This window comes from Leptonychotes weddellii, chromosome 7 (assembly GCF_054177405.1).
Source record: "Leptonychotes weddellii isolate Sample4059 chromosome 7, ASM5417740v2, whole genome shotgun sequence".
Lineage (NCBI taxonomy): Eukaryota > Metazoa > Chordata > Mammalia > Carnivora > Phocidae > Leptonychotes > Leptonychotes weddellii.
This window is the reverse complement of record NC_138375.1, coordinates 35,900,705-35,923,635: the sequence shown is the minus strand read 5'-3', so window position 1 is coordinate 35,923,635 and position 22,931 is coordinate 35,900,705. Positions and strand designations below refer to the sequence as shown.

Here is a 22,931-nt window from a genome sequence, read left to right as displayed (position 1 = left end):
GAGCTGTATGCTCTACTGACTGAGCCAGCCAGGTGCCCTGACTAATAAAGGTTTCTGATAACTAAAATCATAAAACTGAACTGGGTAGGAATTTTCAGGACTATTAGAAAAAACTGGGTTCAAGAATTCATGAATGGTGGTTGGGGCACACGCGACTCTTAGGGCCGTTGAGTTTGAGCCCCATGTTGGGCATAGAGCCTACTTAAAAAAAAAGATTTAATAACATGGGACTGAATGAGGAAAATTTAATTTTTATCATTTCTTGTTTGAAATATTGCTGGTTTTTTAATGTTTTGTTTTTCCAGATTTGGCAAAACTTTTTATCTTAAACTATTTATGACTTATAATTTGGTGAAGTATGCCTTTGTAAATACGAAATTCTTGAGTATTTTTTTTTTCAGTAGGCTCCATGCCCAATGTGCTGCCAAAGCAGGACTTGAACAACCCTGACATCAAGACCTGAGCTGAGATCATGAGTTGGCTGCTTAACCAACTGAGCCACCCAGGCACCCAATAGTATTCTTTTCATAGTAATATAGTTAATTATTTACATAACTTAAATAAAAATCTGTTCTCCTTATAACAAGACACAACTGGAAATACTGGCCATATCACCGAGGCTTTGACTGGAATGGTTTTGCAAGATCTGATGGCCCTTAGAAGCTTTTGAGAGGTCAAAGATTCCTTATGAAAAATTCCAGCAAAGCAGTCTTCAAAAAGAACTTATATGATCAGTCACTATTATCACTGCACTTATATAAACAATCAGGCCAAGTTTACTGCAAACAAGTTAGTTTTACTGTGATTATCTTTGGTTTAAAAAAAAGTGGAATTCATTGTAGAGAGTAAGATAATGTTTGCACCTTTTAAATGTTAGATTCTGGTCCTATTAACTATTTTTGAGGTTTTGTTATATGCCTGTAAACTGGACTAGATCCTGAATTTTTCTAGTTTCCTCAAATATCTGGCTACAACTCTCCAAAGTAGTATTTTCAATTTCCTCCCACCCTTGGAATCACTAAGAACAAAGACTGCCGTTGAATCTCCTTGGAAGGGGCTATACCAATTCCTCCTCACCACCTAGATGGCAAACTGCAAGGATTAGAACCTCAGGCATATATTTCACAGCTTAAAAAGGCTCTGCTTAACATCTAATCCTGTGAAAACACTGGAAACCTTCAAATCAAATTGAAGAAGAGAAGTAGGTGACATTAATGTATGCTATTTCCTCTCAAAACATCAAGACTTCAGCCAAAGCCCTCTCTTTTTGTCATCAAAAACTCTAATCTATATACTAGAGACTCCTTGGTCCATTTCCCTGTCTTTTGTTAAAAACCTCAAAACTTGGGGAACTTTGCATCCAGGCTCTATATAAAGAAAGGGACACAGGCAAGGGTAACCAGAATAAAACTGCCTGTGTGGTCTACAGACCATTAAAATATTACTGGCTTCCATGTCTGTCACCTTTCCAGTCCAGAGCCACAGATTAAAATGGGAATTTTTAGGAGGCATTCAGGATTCACTTCCTTTGGCAGGACTCTACTTCCCTGGTCAACACCACCTGCTATGGATTACCACTTCTGAGGAAGTTGAAACTCAGTTATGTAAGATCACTAAGAAAGCCAGTTGGTGTAAAAAGGTGACTCCTTCCATGGAGTCTTTCTTTGACTTAATTGATTTTGATTGGTTTGAGTCTTGGAGACCATGGTTTTAAAATCCAATCCAAACACTGGGAATTATCTAGCTTATTATAATCACACTAGTCTTCCCTAGCATGCCTTATTCTCTAAGGCTTTAAATGCATGTTCGTAGCCTCTACCCACTGAAGCAAATGATCTCCCTAAGACTGAAACATCAAAAAGAATGACCAACTTAAAAATTATAAAACTGAAGCCAGGGTCTGTCAAAGAGATCAAGACCTATGAATACCCCACAAAGGATCAACAAAAGCTGTGAGAACTTCAAAGTGGTAGCTGGGAGTAATGCTAATGCCTTAAATTTTAATCATATCTCTCAGTTAAGCTAAGAGTCTAATCCAAATTGGGGGGGAGTGAGGATTGTTAAAAAAAAAAAATTAAAATCGGCCTAAAATGGAGTCACTTATGCTAAGCCTCTCATCAACAAAGCAAGACTTCATACTTAACCTAAGTGTAGTTTCAACCTCTCCCAGAACTGTAATCTTAAACTAGTCAATTCTAGAATTTCCTAGTCAACAATAGTGAGGTAATCCACCCAACAGACCCCTTCTGTCCCCAAGAAAGATGATGTGATCTGTGTTTTCCTTCTTGTCTCTACCCCTTCTGCCAATAAAAGTCTTCCATTCTGGGGGTGCCTGGCTGGCTCCAGTCAGTAGAAATGTCAGTAGACTGACTTTTGATTGTAGGGTTGCTGAGTTCAAGTGCCATGCCGGGTATAGAGACTACCTAAAAATAAAATTAAACAAGCCCAAGTCTTCCATTTTGTATAGTTCTTTAGAGCTCCTTTCTATTAGCTAAATGGGATCCTGCCTGATTCATAAATTGCTGAATAAAGCCAATTTGATTGTTAATTTATTAACAAAACTACCCAAATGCCATCAATAAATAGTACAATGGGTGAGTCTTGCATATAGAAGAAAACATTAAAATCTCATGTGACTGAAAGAGTAATTATGACATTTCACAGGTGCCTGGGTGGCTCAGTCAGTTAAGCATCTGCCTTCAGCTCAGGTCATGATCCCAGGTCCTGGAATCAAGCCCTTCCCTATGTCGGACTCCCTGCTCAGAGGGGAGTCTGCTTCTCCCTCTCCCTCAGCTGCTCCCCCTGCTCGTGCTTGCTCTCACTCTCTCAAATAAATAAAATAAAATAAAACAGTAATCATGACATTTCAAACACTGAGTATGGACACCTAAAAAACTGTGCCTATATTTTGCCAAATAAAGTATGATTCTATTTACTTTTTTAAAGATTTGTATTTATTTGAGAGAGACAGCACGTGCAAGTAAGCATGAGTGGAGACAGAGGGAGAAGCAGACTCCCTGCTGAGCAGGGAGCCTAACATGGGGCTCAATCCCAGGACTCTGGGACCATGACCAGAGCCAAAGGTAGGGGCTGAACCAACTAAGCCACCCAGGCGCCCCTATAATTCTATTTAAATTGCAGCATGGCAGACATTTTAAACAAAAACTCTCCCAGGTACTTTGATAAGAAAAGATGTTAAATATCATACTTTTCTAAAATTAGACATAATTAAAATGGATAACCACTTTCAACTGCAGACTGGACACAAAGTGTTCCAGGAGTCTCAAAAAGACTGATAATTTTCTAGCTTATCTGGTTATCTTCTCTAGTAGCAGCAGCTTTTTTTTTTTTTTTTAAGATTTTATTTATTTATTTAATTGAGGGAAAGAGAGAGACAGCGAGAGGGAACACAAGCAGGGGGAGTGGGAGAGGGAGAAGCAGGCTTCCCGCCGAGCAGGGAGCCCGATGCAGGGAGCCCGACGCGGGGCTTGATCCCAGGACCCTGGGATCATGACCTGAGCCGAAGGCAGATGCTTAACGACTGAGCCACCCAGGCACCCTGCAGCAGCTTTTATTCAGCTAGAGGTAGTCCTGCTATTTGAGTTTTATTCCACCACAGAGATTTAGGTCACTGACTTACTTCATTGGTGCCACAGAATTTATAACCACTTTATTCCAATGCACTGTAAATTTGTTAATCACAAGATCGCAGGAACTTACAAGTTTCCCTCAAAATAGCTAATTTCTAAATTCTTCTCCTTACAAACAATGACAAAAAAAAATTAAAAATAAACAAAAGTGTTATTAAATTATTAACACTATTCACACATCATATCTTAAACTAATATACATCATTTGGGACCATGCTAACAGTACTCAAACTGTCAGCCATTTCATCCAATAAATAGTACTCTGAAAAGACTGTTTCTAGGATTTATTGTGCTGGGTCACACTTACATGAATACGAAATATATATACATGTAAATGTAATATATATGTCTGTCATTGAACATGATACCTCCACAAATGGCCTCACAAAGTACTATCAAAGCATACTATACATGAAAAAGTTTACACTTCAATATATTTATAAGGAAAATCTACAAAGAGCAGAAAACAATATTCAAATTAAACCAAAGTACTCACGTTGATGCCCAACCCATCAAAGGATTTTCCCATCGCTCCCTGGTATCAAACTCCATCTTCCATTTCTTTGTGTTATTTACTCCAGACTGCATGTTATTGCGAGCAGGAACAAAGATCCTGACTTTTCTAGTTTTGATATGCTCTTCTGGAACACCAGTTAAAGTAGTGATATCCTACAAAAAAACAAGCAAACACATTTCTAACAGCCCATATGCACTCTGATGTATTTTTGCTGCTTTTTATATCCATGCAACTCTATTCAGATTTATAAACTGGGGTTTTTAGCTTTCTGACTTCACTACTCTACTGTTTCACCCTATAAATTACTATTTTGATATCTGGAAAAGGTATACTGGGAGGAGTGTTAGGATATAGTGGGAAAGGGTTCATGAAAAAAAAAATTAGGTCCCTTCTGTCCAACAAAGCTTTGGTAATTTCTGAAGAGTTTGCTGACAGAAGAGCCTGTCATCAGTAGACTCTTATTTCATGAGCTGGTGTAACTAGTAAGCAGAGAAAAATGTGAATGGATATTAAAAGTAAGGAGATATAAAAAATTAGTAACTTTTAAGTAGAAAAGAATCTATTACCAGTGATTTCTGTGTCAAACTGCTTACAAGACATCTCCTTTAGTGGGAGGCCTAAGCCTTTTGGTAAACAAAATCAATTAAAACTTTAATTAACATTTTATCTCCCTTTGGTGAAATCTACTGAAAAGAAAATGATACATCAACTCTGTTCTGAAAAAGTAAGCCAAAAAGTTACACAATTTTTGCAGAAATGTGAAATGAAAACAATGGTAACTTAGACTTTTTTTTTTTAAATAATTATCCAGTAACAAATGCTCAACTGATAAATGCATGTAATTTTGATGCCCCAGATTAGATCTATTTATCAAATATAGTAGCAATCAGGACACAAAATAGTAAAGTAATTCAGAGTTTAAATCTCTATTCAGTAATGGTAGAAATACTTTATTTGATCAAAGTAAGATTATTATAGCATCATGGTTCACTTACTAAATTTTAAATAACTGGTGAAAAACAACAGAGTTAACATGAAAATGATACCAAATTTGTGAAAACCAGAAAATTTTGTGAATTTCAATGTCACTGTAACATATCTGCTAAAGAAGACTACTGTTTATTTATACTCCTACCCTATACAATGCTATGGACCAAATAATTAGTGTTAATACTTGGTGCTGCAATATGTACTGGGAAAATACTAAGTGTATTTCTGACTGCACTAGTCTTCCTACTCATGATTTTAAAAAATTGAAGTTATTTTAGCTGGCATTCAATCTTCTGCTTAACACAATACCTTTCTACCTGCACCAATAATTAATTAGGTGTGGTTACTTTGTCACAGCTTGTCTGTTTGGAGAAACTACCAAAATTGTCCATATAAATATTTATACAAATATGTACTTCTAGTATGTACCTTTTTAAAAGTTTCTTTGCATACAAGATAAAATAAAAGCAAAATAAGTGCAACTGGTTCATAATTTTTAAACATATGAATGTAAGTTTTATTTTTTTAAGATTTTATTTATTTATTTGACAGAGACACAGCAAGAGAGGGAACACAAGCAGGCGGAGAGGGAGAGAGAGAGAAGCAGGCTTCCCGCTGAGCAGAGAGCCCGATGCGGGGCTCGATCCCAGGACTCTGGGATCATGACCTGAGCTGAAGGCAGACGCTTAACGACCGAGCCACCCAGGCACCCATGAATATAAGTTTTAATCGGTAAGTTTTAATTGTCAAGTTCAATTTCAAAGAAATTTCAAGTATGATGATATTTTATGACTTTCTGAAGCATATTTCTCTACTCAAGAGCTTAAAGAGACTCCTGGGAAGTCCTAAACAATCTGTCATATTACATTATTTAATATTATATATCTTTATACTAAATTCATATTTTCTCAGCTAGAGTTGAAGGGGGATATAAACAAACAATATAAGTGTGTTACAAAATTACATGGTGAGGCAGCATTTCCAAATTCCATAGCAAACTCTCCATAGCGAGTTCATAAACAGCTATCAGTTAGCCACTATTTAAGACTTACAGGAAAGGAAACGTATTAAACTCAACACTAATTAGCTCAGGAAGATGAGATTATAGGAAACATTTACTTTTCCTTTATAACCTCATATATTGTGATGTATGTATGCCAAAATAATAAAAAAAAAAACTTTTTAAAAAGGAAATAGCATTTCTTGATTTGTACTATCTATTAACATAGAAAAGGACAATGATTTTTTTTAAGGATGGAAAACCTCTCTTAAATGGCTACAAAATGTTGCTAAGCTCTTTTTATTTTGAACAACTATCAGTGCTTCCAGGGCTTCTCAAAGTATGGCATTTTTTTTTTATTGATATCATTGCCCAATTTAAAGCTGGCACTGGCACAAATAAGTTCCTGAATTTTGAAGCTTAAGTTGTCCTGACACAGAATCCCTGTTTTTGCCTGCAGAAGACATGTAAGGTACTGCAGCCTGAGCTGAGCCGCTGCCAAAGACTGAGGATGAAAAGGCTTGGCATCTCTCACATACTTGACACCTAAAGGGCACAGAAGCTCTAAAATTCCTAGTCCCTGTAGGCACACTCTTAGTCTAGACAAACTGATTTCTCACACTTTTAAAATGCATTACGACACTATTGTTATCATTTCATCCACACAGCTTCAGCTAGTGACAGAAGAACCTGTCCTTTAAGCCACATTTCAATGGGCTAAAAGCTCCCACTCCAAGATTCCATTAAAACAATGTAATACTTGAAAAAAAAATGTAATACTTGAAAAGAACTATGAGGCACTATGTTGAAATCTTTACTTGTGTTTTGAATTCTTTGCTCTCCCACAAAATAAATAAATAAAACATCAGCAAACTAAACTATACTGAACCAAAGACATTATCTCTAGATTTCAACTTTGGCATTGTGATATAGATCACCTGTGGTTTTTTTTTTAAAAACCCACTTATAAAAGATACAAATGCTTTGAAGATGTCAATATTGCCTTTTACAGATTTCTCATTTTATTGGTAAAATATTTATAAGTAACAATTCATAATTTTCTATGACTACAAAAAAGCTAAATCACATTGGATGAGTAAGAAGCCTTAAGTTTTTACCTAAAGAAACTCAAGACTCACTAGCTAATAATTACCTATAAATAATAATAAATCAAGTTACCCTTTGGATAATATACACTAATTTACTGAATTTTAAAACTTTTAATTTTTAAACAGATGAGTCAAGCATAAAACCTATATTCCAAATATTAAAGAATGTCACTATCTTAAAGTTTCACAAACACAATCTTAGGTACAATAATGCATTTTTAAGAAACAATAACTAATGATTTGTAGACTGAAGGGCATTCAATTATTTGCTACTGAAAAGATGCATATCGTAATTCCGACGTTCCACTCTTTCAGCACCATCTCTTCCACAATTTTAAATTCTGGAAGAGCTTACAGCTGACTTTCTCTTTCACAAGTCTAGTTAAATGGAAGAGGAATTTAAAAAATCATTAAGGGAGTATATGCCAGCACATGTAAATGAACTTTATTCTTTCAAATACCAATTTCCATTATAAAATATTAGTTTTCCATATAAAAACTGTATGATTCGGTTATCAACTGTCCCCATTTATGTTGTGTGAATTCAACTTTTTTTTTTTTTTTTAACAAAGGAAGCAGGGAACAAGCAATGGGAAGTTGGTGTCAAAATGCAGAAAAACCTCCCAGCAAGCTTCTTGCAACCACCCAGGATTTAGAGTCTTGCTGATCGCTCTCTTTTCAATACCAGAATTTCACACATTTCAATGACTATTATGACTTCAAAGAATCAAATTTTCATCATTGTCCGTCATCTGCCGGTTGATTTGTATAAAGGAGTTCTTCTGCATGCACTCCAAACAAAAGCCTCCTTACTTTTGTGGCTATATATCAAGTTTAAAAGTTTTGTTTGTGACAGTTGTGTCTTTGGTAAATTAGGGTAACACTGAAGGAGTGCAGCTGCTCTGCAGGAACCTCCTTTTTGGCACCATTTCCCTTAAATAAAAACTGAATAATTAGCTTCTGCCTTTATTAAACCACAAAAATGCCACTGGCCTTAGTAATTACTTCCAGTTGCCCCACCCACTTAACCTTAATAGTTTACATTTGTCATAAAGAGAAATAAATGAAAAAGGTTTTCACCACTTTGGGGAATTTTTGATAGATCTCCCAGTACATCCAGAAGAGCCAAAATTTTAACCAGGCTTTTTGGTAATAAATTCACTAAACTGCACGTATGGATCAATGTTGAAAAGTTTTAATAGAGCACATACTGGAACATTAAGTACAAATACTGTTACAGAAACTTGTTCTACTGCAAGCTTTTAGTTACCAATTATGTATTTAAAATTTAAGCCAGGGCTAAAATTGATCTAAATTTAAAGATTGCATTTATATTCTACTTCAACCATGAAAGATTTTAAAATGAAAACAATTTTAGATCTGTAATAAAAACTTCCTCTCAAGCACCCTACAGATACTTAGCACAAGAAACTCATTAAATGGTCTCATAAATAATGAAGAACATTTTACAAAATAAATTTTACAGTTTGAAAATTTTAAGGTTGACAGCATAACCAAATGTATTTACTTATCACGGAAGAACTTTAAGCACTTCTAAAAAGTCAGTGGCCATAAAAATTCAGATACAAATAAAAATTGCAAAAATACACTGATGTGGGAATCCAACTAGGTGATGAAACACGTGTTGGAATGTAACATTACATTTTTCATACTGGGCAAGGCTATCATGAAACCAAAAGTTAAGTTTTAAATAAAATGTTAAGATAGAAATAGTAACATGCAAATGACTGCAAATCATAAAGCAAGTAAAAAACTAAGAATTAGAGACAGTTTCTCAATCTCAACTATCTTCATTACTCCTAGATCCTTCTGAGCAGGAGCAATGGTTAAAAGCAAAGGGCTGAGTCAAACTGGGTTAGAAGAATCCCAACCCACAACTGTGGGCAAATTAATAAACTTTTCTTAATTCACCATCTAAAAAATCAACTAAGCGAGGTAAAATGATGACTAATATATGTAGAGTGCTTATCTTAGACAATAAAAGAATGTATCTCATTTACTCAACATAGTTTTCAGCATTAGGTACTGGACACAATGCTCAAAACAGTACAAATATCATCTCTATTTTCATGAAAATTAATACTGAACTTTTAAAAAGGACAGGGTGAATAAATAATAGGAAGCTGGTGTTAAGATGCAGAAAATCTATCTTCCTTGAAAACTGAGTTAGTAATCAAAATACAACAGAGGGTTTTGTAATTAAGAGTAAGTTGCTTCAAGTCTGGAGAGAAAAATGTAGCTTTTTAAAAAGAGCTGAATGTCTCACTTGTTGTACACATCAAAAACACTGAGTAAAATATATCTTAAATTGGTTAAGTATTAAGACACACTGGTAAGCCTATGACATTCATGGAATTGAAATAATAAGATATAATTTACCTTTATTTGTTTCAACTCCAAATCAAAGACCCTACTGTGTCAAGTTAATTATGCCAGGGGCTGCAGAGCATATAAAGACAAAACTTTATTCCTGAATAAGTAAGTTTACAATTTGTGCACCCATGCTGGAGGTGATGTGTGAGAAATAAGTAAATAATCATACTGTGAAATACAATATTGGTTAAGAGCAAGGAAGTATAATTCAGATAAATCTGGAGGAACCCCAGCCACCATTTGCTACCTGTGCAGTACTGACAAGCTGTTTAAACTCTCTGTATGTCAGTTTCCTACTTGAAAAACTGTATCACAGAGCTTGTGTTGTATCACTGTTTGGAAGGATTAAATCAGGTTTTAAAGGTGAAAAATATCAGAAAATACCTGACCAAAGAGGGACACAGAAGATGATTCCTTCAGGATACTTACGATTTTAAAGATACTGGTGAACACTGTAACAATGAGAAATTTATAAAAATATATCCGTATACTTAAAACCCTAGCAACTGTTTTCTTGTTTTACCTATCAATAATTATCTATATACATATCCATTTTAGAGAGTTATAATACTTAGCACTGGTTATTTTTAAGTATCACATCACTACCTTTTTAAACATGTCGTTACCCGGTGTTCATATTTGTTTTAATGGCCTCATTAAAAATCTGTTAAGTTGATATGTCACAATGTCTTAGCCAATTTTGTCAGTCAGCCCTCTTGCTAAACTATAGGCATCAATAGTTAACCAGAAATAGACAAGACCACTTAACTCATTTTCTAACTAAAACCCATTGTGCTTATTTCTTATTGCACTTTTTTGAGGCATTGACAAAGACATTTTGTAATGACTGGAACATTCCAACCACCAGACCAGAAAAGCCCAGATAGCAAAAGGAATACCTAGAAGACCACACCCCACACCTCCCCTTCCCAGCCCATATAGGATCATGGGCTAAACACATACTGACTGCTACCCACGATCATCCACTCTCTGCTTGCTTTCTTGTAGGGAAGCCCCACCCCCAAACTCTCCCTATAAAACTCTAAGTATCCATTTTGCCAGCAGAGAGGTAGGGGGTTAATGCTTGGGCCTGCCAATTCCAAAGGCTGCTGGCACCTGAATTAAATTTCTACCTTTATCTTTTCCAAACCCTTGTCTCTTGAGTTACTGGCTTCTCTTGCAACGAGTTTGTTCAGTAATAGTGCTGGCGAACCCAGCCAGAAGCAATGCTTCTTCTGATTTGTCCAGCCCCCTCAGGAATCCCTGGGACAGAGCAGTTGGCTGAGGCAGTGTATCGGGACTCAACCATTTATTTCCTGAGTTAGTGGCTATGATAAATCGATCAGCAACAATTCCTCATTACTGAAAAATCAAATTGTTTCATTATTATTGCCTTTCAAGTATACTGCAATGAAAATCCCAGGAAACTAATTTATTTGTCACTGAAGGTGGAATTGATGAAGTCAAAGGTTATATGAATTTTCATGGTCCCTGAAATGTTACCAAACTGCTTTCCAAAACTGTGGTCAAATTTTATATTGCCACCAACAAGGTAGGCCAACTTCCACTTATTCTCTCAAGGCACAAAAACACAGGTATATATTAATTGGTTTGAATTTATTTAGCGTGTGTTTTCACACAAAACTATAAAGGAGAGGATGAGTTTGGTGTCTGACTCATAAAAACATAGCAAAAAATTAGCAAAATTTCCTCAAAATTAACCCAAATAATGTTATGTTACCTTGTAAGAGCAGCTACCAGAAGAAACTAGAATGAGAAGGTAACACTCACCTAAAATCTAATTAACTGCCCTAAATATAACTCTGGAACATCATACAAATATACAATCTTTTTGTAATTGTAGTGACCAACGGGAGGCCACCTCAAGATGGGCCAATTTGGCATGAACATTATTTTGAATTAAAAGCAATCAAAACTCAGCAGATTTAGGAAAAGCTCTTTACCTCCCCCTTAACTGCCTGCCTGTACCAGAAAGAGAGCTATTAACAGATTCCTCTTTACCTAAGAAACTTATCTATATAATGAGGCAACTTTTGGGGTTTTTTTAAAACATCTCTTCTTACTTTCCCGCTAATGGTCTTTCTCCCCTTTGTATCCTCACTCCTACCCCTCTCCTTAGGTCATATAAGCATCATATTGCTCAACTGTCTTTGGAATTCCATGTCTATGTGAATTGCCATATACACCCTATTAAATTTGATTTTCTCCTGTTAGTCTGTCTCGTGTCAATTTGATTCTTAGTTCATCTAGAAGGACCTTGAAGGGCAGAATAAATTCTTCTTCCCCAACATAATAAGGATTTAGTAATCCTCTTTACCTAAGAAACTTATTTAGTGTAAGAATAAAAGTGAAAGTAGCCAACAGAAGTCTCCTTTTTGACTTAGGAAATGACAGTCAGTCAACTGACAATATTAGTGACAATAGGGGACCCCTAAGTAAGTAAATACATACATGCACATGTGCATGCGTGTGCCTACATATACATTCACCCTTAAACATTGTGGTGTAACTCAAAAAGCATAATATACGTTCTTTTAATAAACTGGTAATAGGGCCAGTACTTTTGAGTATAGGTCCAGTGATTAAATTCCAAGTGTCGTTTCTTCCACAGGCTACCAAGAAAATATGTCACCTACAATTTATAGTTTTGGTTTCTTAAATGTGAAGTTAGAATAAAAAGACATTTGTGAAACACTCTCGGTCCAAAATCTGTTTGGAATTTTGTGATTTCCTTTTACATGACAATCTTTTATAATTGTTTCACCTCCACCTAATTTGACAAATTGTTTATTAGAAATTCATCATTATTGGGGCACCTGGGTGGCTCAGATGGTTAAGCGTCTGCCTTCGGCTCAGGTCATGATCCCAGGGTCCTGGGATCGAGTCCCACATCAGGCTCCCTGCTCCTTGGGAGCCTGCTTCTCCCTCTGCCTCTCTCTCTCTCTCTCTCTGTCTCTCATGAATAAATAAATAAAATCTTTAAAAAAAAAAAATTCATCATTATTGTCTTTTCAAAGTATTCAACAGAACTTCTTTGTTCCCTATATAGCAATCAGATCATAGTATTCAATTAAATTATGTAATTACAATTTCAAGTAAGACTGGCATAGAAACTTGTGGAAACAAACACAACTGAGTCTTGATAAACATATGACTCAATTACTGAGAGCTGAAGTCTCGTAGTATATTAAAATGAAACCTAAATTAAGCGATGGTATGTAGTGTGTTGAGGTGTCAGTAAGTATGTTTTATAGAAAGAACTGAGAGAATCAGTAACTGAACAAACTGTTAAAGGTAGGTTAAAAAAAAAAAGGAAAAGATTCATTAACAAAGCCATTATTGTAAAAGAATTGTCACAATGTAGTAAGTACATGGACTTTCACCGCCATCCATGATGGAGAATTGTTACCAGACTTGCTCTTGCCATATAAAACTGGGAAAGTTATTTTAAGCAACTATTTTCAGATATTGGACAAATGGATAGTAGGCAGAATCATACTGTAATCCCTGAAAGAAGAATTCATGATGTAGTCCTTAACTGTCTCAGCATTATGCCTAGAAGTGCACTGCAGACCATTGTGAGGCCCAAGCAGAACATAGTAGTCTCAAAGCAGAGAAGGTAATCAGAGTTCAGGGCTGGTGAGGTAACAAACATTTGTGAAGCAGAATTCTGAAGAGGAGCAATCAGGCAAGATAAAAGATATCCAAATTAGAAATGAAGTAAAATTATCTCTGTTCACAGATTTATAGGACTCCATACACACCCACAAAATCTGTTACAGCTAACATACAAGTTCAGCAAAGTGGCAGGATAAAAAAAATACACAAAACCTAGTTGTGTTTCTAAATGCTACCAATAAACAATATGAAAAGAAAATTAAAACGATTCCATTTACAATAGTATCAAAAAGAATAAAATACCTGGGAATAAACTTAACCAAGAAGGTGAAAGACATGTACACTGAAAAGTACAAAACACTGCTTAAATTAAAGAAGACAAAAATAAATGGAAAGACATGCCGTGTTCATGGATTAGAAGTCTTAATACTCAGATGATAGCATTACCCAAATCAATCTATAGATTCAATGCAAACTCTATCAAAATCTCAGTGATGTTTTCTGCAGAAACAGAAAAATTCATCACAAAATTCATATGGAAATTCTGCTTCAAAACAATCTTGAAAAAAAAAAAGTTGGAGGATGAAAACGTTTTGATTTCAAAACTTATTACAAAGCTATAGTATTTGAAATAGTGTGGTACTGGTATAAGGCAGATATAGGCCAATGAAAGAGAACAGATAGCCCCCAAAATAAACTGCTGCATATATGGTCAACTGATTTTCAACAAGAGAACCAAGACCAGTTTTACTCCCAAGTTTATTAATAGTGAAGGGAGAACACGAAAGCAGAAAGGGGACTTTGGGTACCTTCCAGAGTGTGAGACCCAGCGTCCCTCTCCCGCTCCCTGCAGACCATTCTCCCCTTTGACAAATACTGTAATGATTTTATTCGTAAGAGGAACCAATGATAGGCCAATTCATAGAGACAGATAGTATAATAAAGGTTACCAGAGATGTGGGGAAGTGGGTCATGGGGAGTTATTATTTAATGGGTCCAGAGTTTCTGTTTGGGATCATGAAAAGTTCTGGTAATAGATACTGGTGCCACTGAATTGTACACTTAAAAATGGCTAAAATGTTATGTATATTTACCACAATGAAAAAAAAAAGAAATGGAATGGCATCTTTAAAGTGTTAAAAGTGTTAAAATAAAAACCTTCAACCTATATCCAATGAGAAGGTTGTTATGGACAGAATGTCCATAACATTCAGTGTCCCCTTGCCCCATAAATTCATGTATTAAAGGCTTAACCGCAAATATGATGGCATTTGGAGACATGATGGGCCTTTGGGAAGTAACTTGGGTTAGATGAGTTATGATGTCGGGTCTTTATAATGAGATTAGTACCTATATAAGAAACCTGAGCACTTGTTTGCTCACGCCCACCGACATGCTCACATTCACTTGCATTCTCTCTCTTGTTCTCTCCCTGCCCCCCCCCACCCCCACCATGTGAGGACAAGGTGAGAAGGCAGCCATCTACAAGCTTTGGAAATTGTCCTAACCAGAAAGCAACCATGCTGGCATTTGGATGTTAGACTTCTAGCCTCCAGAACTATGAGAAAATAAATTTTTGTTATATATACCACTCAGTCTACGCTATTTTGTTATGGCAGCCTGAGCAAGGTCTTCCAAAAGCAGAGGAAAAATAAAAGCATTTCCAGATACACAGTGCTAAGAGATTTTGTCCCAATAGATCGCACTACAAGAAGTGTTAAAATGAAGTTCTTCAGACTGAAAGAGATACCAGATGGAAATCTGTATCTATATGGAGGAATGAAGAACACCAAAAATGGTAAATTAGTGGGTAAATATATAAGATTTTTCTCCTTGGGGTGCCTGGGTGGCTCAGTCTTTAAGCGTCTGCCTTCAGCTCAGGTCATGATCCCAGGGCCCTGGGATCGAACCCCACATCAGGCTCCCTGCTCCGTGGGAAGCCTGCTTCTCCCTCTCCCACTCCCTGCTGCTTGTGTTCCCTCTCTCGCTGTCTCTCTCTCTGTCAAATAAATAAATAAAATCTTAAAAAAAAAAAAAAGATTTTTCTCCTTGTTTCTTAGTTTCTTTAAAGATAACTGATTGTTGGGGCGCCTGGGTGGCTCAGTTGGTTAAGGCGACTGCCTTCAACTCAGGTCATGATCCTGGAGTCCCGGGATTGAGTCCCGCATCGGGCTCCCTGCTTAGCAGGGAGTCTGCTTCTCCCTCTGACCCTCACCCCTCTCATTCTCTCTCTCTCAGTCATTCTCTCTCTCTCAAAAATAAATAAATAAATAAACTAAAAAAAGAAAAAGAGATAACTGATTGTTTAAAGCAATATTAATAATTTACTATGAGGCCTGTAACATATTTGGAAATAAGATGTATATCAACATTAACACAAAGGGCTAGTGTAACAGATGAAAGCAATGTTTCAAGGTTATGTTACATGTAAAGTGACATATTACTAGTTCATGCAGAATGTAAAAACTTATAAGAATGCATACTGTGGGGCGCCTGGGTGGCTCAGTTGGTTAAGCGACTGCCTTCGGCTCAGGTCATGATCCCGGAGTCCCAGGATCGAGTACCACATCAGGCTCCCTGCTCAGCGGGGAGTCTGCTTCTCCCTCTGACCCTCTCCCCACTCATGTTCTCTCTCATTCTCTCTCTGTCAAATAAATACATAAAATCTTAAAAAAAAAGAAAAGAAAAAAGAGAATGCATACTGTAATTCCTAAAGGAACCACTAAAAAAAATAGAGGTACAGATAAAACATTGACAGAGGAGATAGAATAGGTTTCTAAAAATGTATTCAATCTAAAATATAAAGGCAAAAGGGAAGGAGGGGAATCAGATGAAAATTAAAAGGCAGAGATTACACAGTGACAGAGATATACTACATTAACAAAATGAAGGATAAAAGTTATATGATCAACTCAATAGATGCAAAAAAAAGCATTTAAAAACTCTCAACGAGTATAGAGAGAATGTATCTCAACATAATAAAAGCCATGTAATAAGCCCACAGCTAACATCATACTCAATGGTAGAAAGCTGAAAGCTTTTCCTTTAAGATCAGAAACACGACAAGGATGCCCCCTCTTGCCATTTCTGTTCAACATAGTATTGAAAGTCCTAGCCAGAGCAATTAGGCAAGAAAAAGGCATCCCAATAGGAAAGGAAGAAGTAAAATGGTCACTGGTGATTGTCAGAGATGGAGACGAGAAAAAGAAATGGGTGAAGTTGCCCCCCCCAAAAAGAAAGGAAAAGAGAAATCACATGAGAATTAAAAGGCAGAGATTGTCAAGCTAGGTAAAATAAAAGCAAGAGCCAAATATATACATTTGCAAGTGACAAACTTTATTTATTTTTAAAGATTTCATTTATTTATTTGAGAGAGAGAGAGCACAAGTGGTGGGGAGGAGCAGAGGGAGAAGCAGACTCCCCACTGAGCAGGGAACCAAACTCAGGGTTCAATCCCAGGACTCCAAGATCATGACCTGAGCCCAAGACAGACGCTTAACCAACTGAGCCACCCTGGCATCCCTACATGTGCAAACGACAAACTTTAAGTATAAGCTCACAGGGGTGCCTGGGTGGCTCAGTCGTTAAGTGTCTGCCTTCGGCTCAAGTCATGATCCCAGGGTCCTGGGATTGAGCCCCACATCAGGCTCCCTGCTCAGTGGGAAGCCTGCTTCTCCCTCTCCCACTCTGCTCCCCCTGCTTGTGTTCCCTCTCTCGTTGTGTCTCTCTGTCAAATAAATAAATAAAATCTTAAAAAATATATATAAGCTCACAAATAGGTTAAAAGTAAAGGGGTGAAATATGACGCACCATGCAAAAGTAAGAAAACAAGAGCAATTATATTAATATCATCAAAGCAGACTCCAGAATAAGGATTAGCACCAGAAAAAGAGGGACGTTACATAAGGGATAAAAACATCAATCCATCAAGCACACATAACACTCTTCAATGTTTATGCATCTAATAGTAGAGCTTCAAAATAAGTGAAGCAAAAAAATGACCAACATAAGAAACACAAATTAGGGGCGCCTGGGTGGCTTAGTCGTTAAGCGTCTGCCTTCGGCTCAGGTCATGATCTCCAGGTCCTGGGATCGAGCCCCGCATCAGGCTCCCTGCTCAGCGGGGAGTCTGCTTCTCCCTCTCCCTCTGCCTCTCCCCACTGCTCCTACTCTCTCTCTCTCTCTGTATCTGTCTCAAATGAATAAATTAAAAAAAAAATTCTATTAAAAAAAAAAGAAACACAAATTATAGGCTGAAATGTTAACACTACTCTCAGTAACAGAAGATAGAGACAAAATTATTAGGAAGGATGAAGAAAATCTGAACACTATTAGCCCAACTTAAAACTCAATTGAAATTTGAAACAGAATACCAAACCCCAAAACTAGAAAATGTACATTCTTTCCAAGTATAGATGGAACATTCATCAAAGTAAGCCACACTTTGAGCCATAAAAAAAAGTCTTGAGAAATTTCAAAACTGAATTCAGAGTGTGTTTTTGACTACAACAAAGTTAGATTAAATTAGAAATCAATAATAATGTAGTTCACCAAATAAATGACAAAGAGAAATACTATAGACATTTTTAAGGATGATCACTCTGCACTGTTCTGGAAAGGTGCTGGAACAAGAATGAGAAAGAATATAGACTGACATATAAGATAGGGAGAATGTTTCATATATAACAACTCTGTTAAAATGTATTATAATAGTAATAGCAGTAGTACTAAATGCTATGCATTTTATATATATTTATGATAGAAATTTCATCAACCTGCATATCCAGAAACTGATAGTACAATGATAGCTAACTTCATAATGTTGATCCTCAGGATGTACTAAACTCTGAAGTATTTTCAATGCATTTAAGTATTATGTGTTTCTATTGTTTTCTAATTCTTAGACATATTAGGTAGACTCTGTTATATTCATGTGCTAGAGTCTGAAAGGCATCCATAGAACTGGACCACATATGCTAAGAAAACAGCACAGGCTATGAAGAAGCATAACCCTAAAATTATATAGAGTTAATTAGTAAAAACCTCTAGAAGTATTCTGTAACAATTATCTTTAGGTATCAAAAAATATTTGAAATATTAATACTAACACCTTTGATTTAGTAATCCCACTCAAAGAATCAATCCTAAAATAAAGATGTTATAGAAGATTAAACTTAGGTATGAAGTTGTTCATTCTAGCATTGTGTATAATGGTGAAAAATTTTAAATAATGGGAAGTATAACAATAGATGTTGTTATGGTATAGCCATACAATGGGAGACTATATATCCATTTACAATTATACCTTTGAATAATTTTAAAGATATTCACAATATAATGTAAATAAAATGAAAAAACAGGATATCAAACTATAAAGCATGATTTGTGTTACATATAAATATGCTGGATGTTGGTGTGTTTAAATATTCATATAAAAATGAAGTAATATCACCAAGACTGAAATTAAAGATGATTTTCATTTTCTTTGTACTTTTACATTTCCAGGTTAATATTTCTACAATGTGTATATTTTACTGTTAAAATCAGTAAAGTTTTTAAACTACATACAGTTTAATGACTGAATATAATGTATAATAAAATGAATAAGGCCTTCAGAAACTTCTTTGGAGTAATACAGTTTAAAATTCCCATTAAAAATAGGTTATAAATGACTAAAGAAATTTTTCATTGAAACAATAATTATATATCAATACATCTACACAACTGATTGTCAGAAACTATGTTAACAGGACAGTAATATCAAAGATGATTTAGTAAAATGCCATAGGCTGTTAGAAAAAGGCAAGTTACATAACAAAAATTATTAAATACACACACACATACATAGACAAATGAACACAACTGATATATTAACCTAAGACCACTGTAACTGAGGTCAATATTTTGCTCCAAGATCCCCTAGCACTCAGTGTCTGAGCAGAAATGTGACTCAGAATATCTCAATTACTTCAAATTCAGTTACGGATAACAATCATAATTCCAGTTTGTTTCTCTCTTCACACGAATGACTCCACATAGGAGGGAAAAGAGGGAGGAAAAGAGCTTTTATTGATTGATGAAATAAATAAGATATTGTATCTCCTCTTGTTTAATGTAGATATTCTCAATTAACTTCCAAAACAAATCTGAAAACGTGTTTTAATTTTGTAAGATGAGGACAAGGAAGTTAAATAACTTGCTCAAAGTCTTACAGCTAAAAGAACGGATTTAAAGATCTAATGTTATATCTATAAATCAGTCCACAGTCTTTCCAGTGTCCCAAAGTCTCTCACTAGGGTGAAAATTTCAAATAATATAATGTACACATCATGGCGTTTCTTTTTCCAGTTCGTAAATGTCTTCAAAAGGCCTATACATTCCCAAAGGGGGAATTAAGGCAATGAGAGAAGAAAAGCTATTAGAGGGTAGGGCCATCTCTGTCTTTCCTCTCTAGGTCTGATTTAGCTCTCCCAGGATTTTAGGAGAAGGAAAGAAGAAAGAAGAAGTAAGAAGAAAAAGGACAAAAGTAACAGAAATGTGGAATAAAGGAGAGAAAGGGAGGAAGAACAAGAAGAGTAGAAGAGACATAAAGGAGTGGAAAAAAGAAAAGAATGATAAGGTCCAAAGCCGTATTTCTTTATAGCCAGTTGCTGAAATGGGAAAATGACAGGGGTGAAGGGGAAACACAAACAGTCAGAGAGATGACTGCCAGCTTCAGAGTCAGAAAAATGAACAGAGAGTCACAAAGACAGAGGGAAATAGCTATACAAACACTGGATAGAGAGACAAATCTCAAAAAGCAGAGAGCAAGAGGGAGAAAGGAATGGCAGAGAGAGAGAGAAGTAGAGTCAAAGTTAAGATGAAGACAGACAACCATCACCATTGGCCCACACCACCAGCTGAAGCAAGGTACAGAAGCTTAAATGTATGTGGAGCTTTGTCAGCACCTACTTGGTGGACAGCAGCTCAGTTAATTTATCTTCCTTCACAGTGACGACAGATCTCCACTTTTTTCCCCTTGTTGGGGGGACTGGGCGGGGAGAGAGTGTGGGCAGGCCAGAGAGAGTAGAGAATTAGAGGAAGGAGATAAACTTATTATTTCAGGTCCCAATATGATCTTTAACAAAAAACATTTCAAATTCAGAAGATTCTTTAATAGGAAGAATCACTGAATTGTTATACCATATGTAAAAAAATCTAAAATGCAAAGACAAAAACCAAGATCTTTTAAAATGGCTGTTAAAAATTCAATCACTTGTAGAAAACTTCATGTAGGAAACTTTATGAAAACTATAAAAATTACTGCATGAATGTAAAAAAAAAGGCATAGGAGTAAATAAAAATGGCGATAAATGAACCACTTCCTTTGAGCTTCTTTGACGTGATCTTTAACCATTAACAGCTAAGTAATTCCCATGTTTTTGACCAGTAAATCAGATCAAATCACTTTCCTACTTAAAACTCTAAAATGGCTTCCCATTATAATTAAGATAAAAATTCAAACTTCTTACCACCAACCTAAAAATTGTACGGATCCAATCCCTGCCTACCTCTTTGACCTCATTTTGTTTAATCTCCCTCTTTTCATTATGTCACAGCTTTCTCTCTTGACTACTACCAGCTGGTTTACACTTTGGAGCATGAGCTTCTTCCTCTGCCAGGTATGTTCTTCTTGGGATTCTCACATAGCTAACTCTTTCTCATCATTCAGATCTTAGTTCAAATACCATACCTTCTCAAAGTGGCTTGCTTTGTTTGCCCTATAAATAACCCCTATTCTACCCAAACCCCCCCAGTTACTCTCTATCCCATCACCTTGCTCTTTTTCTGTAACATTCATTAATCTATGGAAGTATCTTAATTATTTAGAAAGTTGGCATATGCTTGCACATGAAATGTAAGCTTTAAGGGCAACAAGGTTGTTCCATATTTATAGCTATATGCTCAAATAATATATATAGGTGCTCAATAATGGTGCCATATACATACACACACACACACACATATACACAAATACATATATGTTCAAAAAATGGAATAAACAAATGAAAAAGTACAGTTAAGATTTTATGCTAAAAATAAAGAGACAAAAAAAAAAAAATCCCTTGCAGGATCATCACAAACAACTACAGACTGTCATAGCTGAAAATTCCTGAAAAAAAAAAAAAAAGAAAAGAAAATTCCTAGCCCTAGGGGTGCCTGTATGGCTCAGTTGGTTAAGCGCCCAACTCTTGATTTCGGCTCAAGTCATGATCTCAGGGTTGTGAAATCGAACTCCCACATGGGGCTCTGTGTTGGAGGTGTAGCCTACTTAAGATTCTCTCTCTCCCTCTCCGTGCCCCTCCCTCTGCCTCCCTCTCTAATAAATAAATAAATAAATAAATAAATAAATAAAAAGAAAACTCCTAGCCCTAAAATAGCTTTACTCTCTAAACACTCTAGGCACAGGCCACATCAGCCATTTAATACATTACGATGCTTACTAAATTAGGAACCTTATTTTAATTTCTTGGATATCAAATCTCAAACTACTCAATTAGGTCTAAAAATCTTTTTAATTGAAAGATTTTAATTATAACAATATATGCTTAGTAATCACTGTAATAGATGCAAATCTGTACACTAATCAGATCCTCAGTTCTCGAAATTACATTAACGTTCTCAGCCTAACATATGTCCTATGTGTTGCCAAGATCATTTTTTATACCTATCAATTACTAATATGCAATATACTCAAAGCTGAAAGAAGTATTAAACATGATGGAACAAAACGCCTATTCATACACTCTTGAAAAGTATGCTTTATGAAGAAGCAGAGTTTTGTGAGGACAGTACACTGCATACAGTAAGGGTTCCATATCACTACCCTTTTTTAAACTTCCTCATCTTGTAAAACATGAATGATATTTGCAAGCTTGCAAGTGGTATTTTAAAGAGTTAGAATTAGCACAGACTAAGTCATATAAAATTAAAAAGCTTGAACACAGAAACAGAATAGTTTGCTAGTCTCAAATTCTGAGGTCTGCATTCTCCTTTGCTCTAATTCTATTCCCTGAGACACATGCAATGAAAGAAAAAAGTAACTGCCACCAAAAGATGTTATTCCCATTTTCTTCACTTCCTCTCACCTCTGCATTCTTTAAGAACTTACTGTAATTTGATGAACATCAGGCTTTAACAAGTTTGAAGCAGATATTTGGATGACTTCTTGAATTCTGAAATTATCTGAGTAAGCTGGACAATTAAAAAAGCAGTAACTCTAAAAACAAAATACTCTTTCTACTACCAAATAAGCCAAGAATCAAAAAAGCCACCTATATTCAAACACAGTATAAATCATGTATCTACATATTTTGATATAAACACTGATTCTTCCCAATTATATTCAGTCAAATGAATAAAATTAGACAAGCAATTTCCAAGGAGATAACATACAGCTTATGTACCTTGAATTCATTAAAGAAAAACAGATAATGTATTTTCATATATAAACTGTATAATCTCTAAAATATGACCAAGAAATCTTAATCAAAATCCAAACAAGTAAAATATTATCAATTCTACTTTGAGAGCCAAAGCTCCTACATAATAACATGCAAGAATTTTAAATTCGTGAAAGCAAGTGTCAAGTA

General features: G+C 35.7%; 1 protein-coding gene across 3 annotated transcripts in view; it reads right to left on the bottom strand.

Annotated features, from left to right (window-relative positions):
* NDUFS4 (NADH:ubiquinone oxidoreductase subunit S4) overlaps nt 1-22,931 on the bottom strand; it is a 90,623-nt gene that overhangs the window by 15,531 nt on the left and 52,161 nt on the right. For 2 of the 3 annotated variants that reach the window (XM_081826120.1, XM_081826123.1), the window contains exon 3: nt 4,147-4,319. In XM_081826120.1, coding sequence (XP_081682246.1) covers nt 4,147-4,319 — 173 coding nt within the window. Of the gene's footprint in view, nt 1-4,142; nt 4,320-22,931 lie in introns of those variants that run through there. The other variant, XM_081826121.1, reaches the window with a different exon arrangement.